This window comes from Hibiscus syriacus, unplaced genomic scaffold, assembly GCF_006381635.1.
Source record: "Hibiscus syriacus cultivar Baekdansim isolate YM2019G1 unplaced genomic scaffold, ASM638163v2 tig00111779_pilon, whole genome shotgun sequence".
NCBI classification, from domain to species: Eukaryota; Viridiplantae; Streptophyta; class Magnoliopsida; order Malvales; family Malvaceae; genus Hibiscus; species Hibiscus syriacus.
In genome coordinates this window covers 19,841-30,522 of record NW_024063176.1, presented here as the reverse complement: position 1 = coordinate 30,522, position 10,682 = coordinate 19,841, and the positions used below count along the sequence as shown (strand labels likewise).

The following is a 10,682-nucleotide window of genomic DNA, read 5'->3' as shown; positions in this document are numbered from 1 at the left end:
GGGCAAACGATGCTTCTGGCGACCCCCTCAACAATTCCAAGGCATAACATTTGTCTCTCCAAGCTTGAGAATATGAGATACTAATCTTGAACCGAGCATTCATGTCAGTCATAATTTCATGTCCCCGATATACCCTGCCATTCAAAAACATTAACTCAGCCAGAAAACCACCCAACACCTTTTTGTTTGATTGTCTATGGTGAGGAAAAACTTGGGTTCTTGAACATGTATGTTTATCAATAAAAGTCCTAACTTGAAACATTTCGCAATCTTTTATCATCTTTGCAATCATACGCCACGTACAATTTTTGTCAATCATACACCTTGTTTCGAAACGATCTTTGCTTGATTTGTTAACTTTTAGTTGATAGCCATCTTCCACACATTTCGTATACAAAGCTATCTTCAAGTCTTCCTTTGTATCAAAACAATCATCTTTCTTGATACGAATAATTTTTGTGTAACAATCAACTGCTATTTTTACCAACTCTTCTTTCGGTATCTGAAGTAATTCTGGCATATTCCAGTTATACTCCCGTGGCAGTTTCTTCGGGGACTTTTCTTCGGGGATTTCTTCTTCTTCTTTTTCTTCTTCAGGGTTATATGAATTGCAGAATGGATGTTCAACATGTTCATTCATAGTCGTAACTTCCTCCTCATTATCATCAACAACATCTTCCTCGGCAGCGGTTGTTTCATCATCAAAATTCGGGTATTGATCAATATCAAAATCATTACACGCAGGGTCTGTTTCTTCTTCTGAAACATCATCAAAATCTGAGTATTGACCAAGATCAAAGTCCGGGTATTGACCAAGATCAAATTTCGAATACCGACTAGTACTCACAATTTTTTCTGTTGGCTCATCATCGTCTAACTGGTTAATACGAAAACTGGAATTTGGTGCTGAAAGTTGATTGAGATTTGGATTAGGGAAATGTTGTGGGTTTTGAGATTATGTTTGGTATTGGAAATGTGGTGAAACAAAATTTGCTTGGTGATGAAATTGTGGTGGAACCATTAAATTTTGAGCACCATAAACTGGGGTTGAAAAACTTAGTTAATTATTATCCGCTACTGACCCAACTTCACTACTTCTAGGTTCAACAACATACAATGTAACATCATCTTGCGAAACACTAATGTAAGCAATGAATCATTCAACATCTTCATTGTCGGTTAACAAATAAACTTTACATTTTCTCTGATAAGATAGTCTAAATCCACTTAAGGACTCTAAATTCAATTTATTTGCAACACGTAACATTAGAGTTTCATAAGTTAACTTTTTTAATGACAGTTTTAGTTGAAGATTCATGGGTAAAAACATATATTGTAAAACACCATGAACATTCTCCTATGACCCTCCAAAACACAAATCTATCCAAACATGATAAACATTAGATGATTTCATTATTGTAAATTAATTTACTAAACAAACGAGCTGCGAAACTAAAACCTGCTGCCGGATGGGGAAGGATGTCGTTGGATATAAGAACGAATGTCGCCGGAGAGAGTGATAGATGGAGATGGAATGAGTTGCGATTTAGTGATTTAGGTTATGAGTTGCTTCTGCTGCGTAGTTATATACCCAAAACATTTGTGTTGCAAAACTAAAACCTGTTGCGAATTTGAAATTCAGCATTGCGACAGTCAGAATCGCGTTGCGATAGTCATAATCGCATTGCGATTTACATATTCGCTTTGCGATAGTCATACTCGCATTGCGATTTACATATTCGCATTGCGATAGTCGGAAAATCGCAACGCGAATTTGGAAAATCGCAATGCGATAGGTAGAATCGCGTTGCGAATCTGGAAACTGATTTATGATACCGGAGATCGCGTTGCGAATTATCGATCGCATTGCGATTTAGTTTGCCATTTTGGCAAATCCAAAAAAATTGGTTAAAATCGTATATTATAAGGCATTTTTGGTCACTGAAGTTACTTTCTCTACCCAGAATCGCTTAGCTTCGGCCTCAGCAAACTTACTAATGTATCAGCAATGCCCTCTACTCCACCATGAAACTTCAGTTTCTTCGCATCCTGGCCTTCCAGAATGGATCCTAACCCATCAGCATAAAATTGAAAATCAATAGCTTTGACTGCTTCAGGAGCAACATAATCACTAGGTTGTACACCTGCAAAACAAAGATTCATTTATATATGTTCAAAGGCTTAACAAAGTTGAATTTGCAGTAAAATATCTCGCCAAAGATAAATTGAAAGGCAACTTTTGAAATCAGTACATCCTCGTAACTTTTGGAGAGGTTGGATTATTCACACGGAGGAGGAGGAGGAGGAGGAGACAGGTGAATTTTTTTAATTTTTTTATTGTCGGGTAACACTTTCATTAAGGGATTAACAAGAGTTAAATGTTGAGGGACTAAAACTAAACGAACTAATAAGGGACCAAAATCACTCCTTTTTTTCTTAATCGGTGACCAAAATCAGTCAAACTGATTATAAGGGACTATCAATATAATTTACCTATTATTTTTTAAAAGTCTACGATGATTATAAGATAATATTTATAATCTTCCTTAATCATTAATAATACGCTTACACATGGTAGACACAACTACTCGAACTCAGGATCTCAAGAGAGAACAATACTCCTTTTAACCATTAAAAATACTCAATAAATTTATTTTAATATTTATAAAATATCGTAGACATGAACTTTATTTTGTAAAAGGTAAAATATTAAAATTATTCATAACATTTGACTAAATATTCATCTTGACTCCTATTTATTTTTATAGTATTTTGACTCTCAACATTTTACTTTAGGGTAAAAATACTTTTAATGTTTGATTAAATAATCACTTTAATTTTTATTTTTTAAGAGTATTTTGAAAATAATATTTTATTTTAGGGTACAAGACTCATATTTTAGAGCGTTGACTAAATGTATCCATCAACGAGGGGATTTTTTAGAGTTCAAAAAAAAATTTAATCAAACGTTACAAATATTTTCCCATTATGCCTTTTTAAAATTATAAACATAATTTTTTTTTATTTTGATTCATTTAAAAAATTAAAAAAGATAACAATGATTTTTTTAATAATTGAGATGGTTTAGTTCATACTAATCAATATTTTTTAATATCTATTTCATTAACTTCTTATTTTCAATATTAGTTTTCAAATAAGTCATTATATCACATTCCTTGGACGAAAAAAAATAATAAATCCAAAAATAAAATTTAAATGGTTTTATAAAATTCACTGGCAAGATCTGGCCCAATGTGTACGGAAAGTAATACTTGAAAACCAGACCACCAATGGTGAAAAAGGAGGCCCAATAAGTCACTAGCAAAGAACCAGAGGGACAATAAGAACCGTAATCCCCATCTTGCATTTTGATTCTAGGGTTTCTCTGCTCATTGCAATAGCTGAAGACAAGTAACCAAAGGAAGCAGCCGAGCTCCAAACTCTGTTACCATGGGTCGTATGCACAGCCGGGGGTTCGTATTTCCTCCAAAACTCGGTTCATTATCACCTGAAAACAACCCCATGATTTCATCGATCGAATCTCTTCTATCTGCTTTCGTCACTGATTTGAAATTTTCTCTTGCAGGAAAGGAATTTCAGCATCCGCTTTGCCTTACAAGAGAACCCCGCCTAGTTGGTTGAAGATCTCTTCTCAAGATGTGAGTCACTTGTTTTAACCCTATGATTTTGATTAGTGGCTGAAACGAGCCTGACACTTCTTTTAATAATTTGGAGCTCCATTAATTTAATAATTTCATGTTTGGGAAAATTGAAAGCTGTGTGGGAAGTCCCTCGATGATTACTGTTTGAGTTTGATAGTACATTCAGTCTATGTGTGCTGGGACTCGGCTGTGATATTGGATATGAATATGTGTTTTACATGGCTATATGGTTTAGTTATGTTCCGATGTTTTGTTTTTCGCATTTTCAAATGTGGAATCAAATAGTCTCTCACAGGGATTTAAATTGTGATTGCAGCTGCATTTTTTGTCGAGTTGCGTTTATCGATGTTTTTGAACATAATAAATGTTAGTGGAGTCACTGTGGTCATCATGGTCGTGAATTCTTTTTAAAGGAGTTGATTTTTTTTTAAAAAAAATTGCAGCTGTGATCCACTGTTATTGTTGTGATTCTGCGTCATATCTTTATTTTACTCATTACAACTATTTCATTTTGAGTAAACCTCAAGTTGTTTTGATCTTCGGGTTGTTTTGTACTAGAAAAATTAGCCTTTTACTAATGAACTGATGGGAGTTTGTTGTAGTGATTGATTGATCTTCCTCATAGGCTTGGACTATTTCCTATAATTTTCCATTTAATACTCATGGATATGTATTTGAGTTTACATTATATTAATTCGAACCTTCATTTTCCTTGAAATATTCATGTTTAACACATTTTTTCCGTGAGTGTGAGGGTATGGTGTCCTTCAATATATACATAGAAAAAACTAGAAAAATGGCAAACAACAGATCAACATCGATACTCTCCCCGAAATCCGAGTAACAGAGGTTTACAGTAATGTGATGGGGAGTTGAAAAACCTTGCTTTGTTAGTTTATTATGTTGATATAAAAGGCTTGTCCTATTTTTTGTTGGCAATATTCATTGGTATTGATTTCTTCTTTTAGGTTGAGGAGAATATTTGTAAGTTTGCAAAGAAGGGTTTGACCCCATCTCAAATTGGTGTCATTCTCCGAGACTCGCATGGGATTGCTCAGGTGAAGAGTGTTACAGGCAGCAAGATTTTGAGGATACTGAAAGCCCATGGTACACCTTATTGACGTTTTCTGCTGTTGCATTTCCCTTCATATTTGTCGATAAACATTCAACTTATCGATTTGATTTTGTCAGGCCTTGCTCCTGAGATTCCTGAGGATCTCTACCACCTGATTAAGAAAGCTGTTGCCATCAGAAAGCATCTCGAGCGGAACAGGAAGGACAAGGATTCCAAGTTTAGGTTAATTTTGGTTGAGAGCAGAATTCACCGTCTTGCCCGCTATTACAAGAAGACAAAGAAGCTTCCACCAGTGTGGAAATAGTAAGTTTTTGTATCCCTGCTTCCTGTTGATGTTCTTAATGTGTTTAACTTATTGTTAGTTGGACCCGGAGCGAGTCTTCTATGATTTTGTGCTAGACAGAAGCGCCGGTCATTGTAACTTAAGTATTTAATTAATGGTCGGATTAATGCTCTTCTGTTGTCAACCCCAGTCCTCAATAGTTGTTATTCTTGCATTCTCCTGTTTGAAGAATTGGGGTTTTTACTTGCAATCTTGACATATTTTTCTTCATGCAGTGAATCTACAACCGCCAGCACTCTTGTGGCTTAGAGCTCACAGTTTGATCCATCTTCCAGGTGCTTTGGATATGCAGGACTAAACTTTTGGTATTAGTGTTTTTTAAGAACTAGTTCATTTATGTCTGAAATTGAGATACTTGGGAGGGAGAAATATTATGTTTAGTGTCAGAATTATCTTATCTTTATATTTTTTGAAATGTTTTTTTGGTGTTTTTCGAAATGTATTGCGTTGAGCTGAATGCTTAAAAAAACTTGAGTTTGAACTTGACTTGAACAAACATAACACACAAACCATCGAACTGAATGCTTAAAAAAGCTTGAACTTGAACTTGACTCGAACAAACATAACACATGAACCATCGAACTGAATGCTTAAAAAGCTTGAGCTTGAACTTGACTCGAACAAGCATAACACACAACCATAACATATTTCTTATCAAGTTCAAAGAAGTGAACAATGTTATGTACTAGTGAAAGAAAGAAGATATAATTTATGTGCTATTTTATTGAAATTGCATAACAATGATACAGGTCCATCAATCAGCATATGGTCTTGTTTTCTCCAATGCCAAAACTACAACAATTACATTCCAAGGGGAAAGGCAAAAGATTCTTCAATTATTCTTTTGATACAGTGTTTGCCGTGATGGCAAACAATGCCCACTGATTAAAAAACTTCTTCAAAGCAGGACAATAATGTACCTCCTTATACAACAACCATTATAGATAATGTTGAATATCGATAATTAAGCAAGTTAGTACGAATAATAATGAACAATAATTCAGAGGATTCGATCCTACCAGATACGGAGAACGACAGTTATTCAGCAGCTTTCTTCCCATCGGAATAGAAACCCAGATACCACCTCACAAACTTCTTCAACCCGGTCTGCAAATCGGTCGTGGGCTTATATCCAAGCTCCCTTTGAGCCAAGCTAATATTGGCATGTGTAAACTGAACATCCCCGTTCCGTGGCAACTTCATGAAGTTCCTCTTTACCTTAACCTTCAAAAGCCTCTCCAGGATACTCACGAGCTCCGAAACAGGCACCGGTGAAGTATTCCCCAAGTTATATACTCTCAGTTGAGCCGGACCCTTCTTCTTCCCTCCGCTACCGGTACTCTTCTTGGCAGTATCCAATGCAGCTAGACACCCTTTAACAATATCATCAATGTAGGTGAAATCCCGAGCCACCATGCCGTGATTAGCTGCCTCGAATATCGGTATGGACTTCCCTTTCAAAATGTCCCTAGTGAAGAAGAAATATGCCATATCCGGCCTTCCCCAAGGACCATAAACCGTGAAAAACCTCAAACCAGTTAAAGAGAGTCCATATATGATTATAAGTGTGAGCAATCTCTTCCCCAGCTTTCTTTGTAGCAGCATATAAACTAGCAGGCTGATCAGTCCGATCCTTCTCGGAGAACGGAACTTTGCTATTAAGGCCGTAAACCGAACTCGAAGATGCCCACACGATAGCCGGCTGCGGATTCGCTGACTTGCAGACTTCTAGCAAACTAACGAAACCAGCAATATTGCTATGAACATAAGAGCCAGGGTTTTCCATAGCATACCTGACGCCGGCTTGAGCAGCCAAATGCATAACGTGGGTGAAGGCGACGACTTCAAAAAGTTTCCTTAAAAGAGCCGAATCATTGATATCTCCTTCAACAATGAAAACCCCACTGCGCTCCAAAAGCGCTTGCCGAGCTCTTTTCAATGAAGGATCGTAATAGTCATTGAAATTATCGAGTCCTAGGACACCATCGCCGCGTTTTTTCAAAGCAGCCGAGACGTGGGTACCGACGAAACCGGCGGCTCCGGTAACCAAAACGGAGAAACCGTTACGAGAAAGGACTCGGGCGGATGAACGGACCCGTTTTTCCCAAACGGGTCCTCCCCAATTGTAAGTACGGAGAGAGCGACGAGAAGGGTCTTGAGCGATCGGATTCGAGGAGGGTGATCGGAAGAAGAATATGAAAATCACGCCCATGAAGATTAATGACCAGAAACTGAGCTTCGCTAGTGAAGATTGCCAATGCCACCTCATTCGACTGTGGATAAACGGTGACTTCTCCATCTTGAATTTCCCCGGCGTTGACGGAAAATCATCAAGATGAGACATTGTATAAAGCTTATTCAGTGCTTTGAAGAAATGGGTATTACAAATTTGGGGGTTTTGAAGAAATGGGTATTTAAGATTTGGGGAATACTCCGTTTTTAACGGCGGCGCTGACGGTGGTTGACACAGCGGAAGAAAGGGAAAAGCAAGCTCTTTTAATGCTACTACTTTTCCATTTTGTGATGGAAAAAAGGATTTGATATTGCTAATAGACTTGATTTATGGGAGTCAATGAAGAATCAAGCAACTGGAATTTAAATAAATGGGGGATTTTGATTTGGTAAAAACAACGGAATTTACAGTTTTTTTTTTCCTTTTTTTATATTTTTTGTTCTTCGTTTTCTCGCAGCGAGAAAACGAACGAAAGAAACAAGGAAACAGAGAGAAATAGTGAAAATCAATGAGTTTTTTTTTTGCTATAATTTGATTGATTGTTTTCCTATTTGTGTTTTGGGCCAATGTTTAATTAGGGAATCTTACAAAATTCATATTATACTGTTTTATTTATAGATAATTAATCTTGAATGGTAAACCCTTAAATTTGGGCTGTTATTCGGTTTTGGATTTGTTGCAATGATAGAGCTGTATAAAAATAACTTACTATTATTTTAGGGTGAAACACACTAGATGTAATTTAACTATATTTACAATCATTTAATTATTAATGATAAATAATTATTTTAACATAATTCAATTACCTTTAGTATGTAATTTTGAATATAATTATGTTCAAATAATTATAATGATCCCTACTATGTTTTATTTTAAACATAATTATATTTAATTATTTATAGATAATCTCTAATCAAGTATGATTAAATTGTCACGTTAGTATTTATAGATAATCTCTAATCAAGTATGATTAAATTGTCACGTTAGCATTTTTATTTTCTTAACAGTGAGTGATTAAAACGGAATCAAATTGTAATTTTAGATATGATTTAAGAAAATAGTTAGACAATTAATACAATACCACAATAATAATTTGATGATTAAATATAGTTTACACTATTTTTAATAAAAATTATATATATATATATATTAAAATTACAATTGTCACGTGATAAAATTGTAGTATGCCATGTGAAAATAATATTTCAAGAAAAACATTAGAATTAGGGATGAAAAATCAGTAATCTTCTAGTTTTCAGCCGGATCCTGTCAGGTCAAGTAAAATCGGATATAAGTCATGTCAAGTCATTTTAATGGTTTGACTTAGATTAGGTCGGATCCATATCAAATCAGTTCAGGTCATTTTTAGGTTGATTTGACATCAGATTCAGTTCGGGTTCATGTCGGGTTAATTTCAGTTCAGATCGATGTCAATTTAGGTCAAAACGATTCAGGTGCGGAGCAGTTAAACACCATGTTAATTCAAGTTCGGATGGACTTCACTCAGATCTCATTCAGATCAGGTCACATCATTGACAGATAAAATTCAGGTCGGATCTTTACCGGATACAGATTGGCTTTAGGTAAAGTCATTTTTTATTTTTGGATTAGTTATTTCTCGTCTTTCGTGAACGTTGAATTGCAATTTTTAATTGTATATGATTTAGAGTAAATTACTAAATATATAAATAATTATGGATCAATTTTGATAAAGTATATTTTTAAGGATTAAATTGAACAAATATGAAATTACAAGTAAAAATTTAAATCAATTAAACAACACACAATGATGAGGGACCAAATTAAAATAATTTTAAAATGCGAGGTTGAAATTAATAAAAAAGTACTAAATTATACCCATTTAAAAAGTTTTGCGCCAATTACAAAAATATAAATAAGTAATAAATATGAGCCAATTTCAAATGCAAATATAATTTTAAGGACTAAATTAAACAAATATGAAATTAAAAATAAAATTTTAAATAAATTAAACAACACAAAGGGATCAAATCGAAATAATTGTAAAATGTGAAGAAAATCTATAAAATGGACTAAACTGCATTCATTTCAAAAGTTGAGAAAAATTGAAACAATTAATATATATATATATATATATATATAACATAGTTCATATATAATTTATATATAGTATATAAATATAAACTATATAGTTTATATTTAATATTATTATATACTATATATATAAACTATATAGTCTATATATGAACCATATATATATATATATATATATATATATGGTTTAGAATTAATTTATGTAATTTTATATAATTTATATATAAACTATATAGTTTGTACATAGTAATATATAAACTATATATAAACCATATATATTATATGTAAACTATATAAACTATTTATATAGTATAATATATATATAAACTATAAACTATAGTTTATATTTATATATTATATACTATAGTTGATATTTATATACTATATAAATTATATAAACTATATATACTATATAGTTTACATATGAACTATATATAAAAACTCTCTCTCTCTCTCTCTATATATATATAGTTATATATATAAACTATATACTATAGTTGATATTTATATACTATATACTATATATATAAACTATATATACTATAGTTTATATATATATATATATAGTATATAAATATATAAACTATATACTATTGTTAATATTTATATACTATATATATAAACTATATATACTATATAGTTTACCTATGAACTATATATAAAAACTATATATATAAACTATAATTTATATATAAACTATATACTATAGTTGATATTTATATACTATATACTATAAACTATACACTATAGTTGATATTTATATACTATATAATATAGTTTATATTTATATAATTTATACTATATAAATTCAAAGTATATACTATATGTATAAATACTATATAGTTGAATACATTAATGTATATATATACATATAATATTAATTGAAAGAATTGAAAAATATATAGGAATCAAATTGGAAGAATTAAAATATAAAGCTTAAATTCAATAATTTGTGCTATACATTTGGACTAATTGGACGAATTTAAAACAAGGGGACGACGCTACAATGCCAACTAAACTTCAAAATATGCGGGCCAACCGACTCAAATTTAAACTAATATAAACCGAAAATTATCTAACTTCAGAACTTTTTTTATTTTTTTCTCATTTTGCTTTCTTTCTCTGTACTTCGATTCTCTCAAAATCCTCTGAATTCTCTCTAGAATTCTCAGCCACAAACACTTTAAACTCAGAAATCCTTATATTTTTTCGATCAAACAACCCAAATTCAACCTGTGTTCATCCCCACAACCCTCATTTGATCTTTACAAACACCAAAACCCAATATCAAACCTA

At 32.8% G+C, this 10,682-nt stretch overlaps 1 protein-coding gene and 1 pseudogene across 1 annotated transcript; one reads left to right on the top strand and one right to left on the bottom strand.

Moving 5' to 3' along the window:
* Nucleotides 1–3,323: 3,323 nt before the first annotated feature.
* LOC120170260 (40S ribosomal protein S13) lies at nucleotides 3,324–5,470 on the top strand. Its single transcript, XM_039178238.1, has 5 exons — nucleotides 3,324–3,473; nucleotides 3,587–3,659; nucleotides 4,631–4,769; nucleotides 4,854–5,040; nucleotides 5,296–5,470. Exons 1-5 carry the CDS (start codon nucleotides 3,451–3,453, stop codon nucleotides 5,327–5,329), a joined length of 456 nt encoding a protein of 151 aa, XP_039034169.1. The 5' UTR covers nucleotides 3,324–3,450; the 3' UTR covers nucleotides 5,330–5,470.
* Nucleotides 5,471–5,773: 303 nt separating this feature from the next.
* Nucleotides 5,774–7,438, bottom strand: LOC120170262 (annotated as a pseudogene).
* Nucleotides 7,439–10,682: the final 3,244 nt, after the last annotated feature.

What these genes read in the sequence shown, in the direction of transcription:
- LOC120170260 (XM_039178238.1), top strand. Translation starts at nt 3,451, where the DNA reads ATGGGTCGTATGCACAGCCGGGG. An exon ending in TGAAGATCTCTTCTCAAGAT is followed by an intron (nt 3,660 to 4,630) that starts GTGAGTCACTTG and finishes TTCTTCTTTTAG; the next exon opens with GTTGAGGAGAATATTTGTAA. An exon ending in CTTCCACCAGTGTGGAAATA is followed by an intron (nt 5,041 to 5,295) that starts GTAAGTTTTTGT and finishes TTCTTCATGCAG; the next exon opens with TGAATCTACAACCGCCAGCA.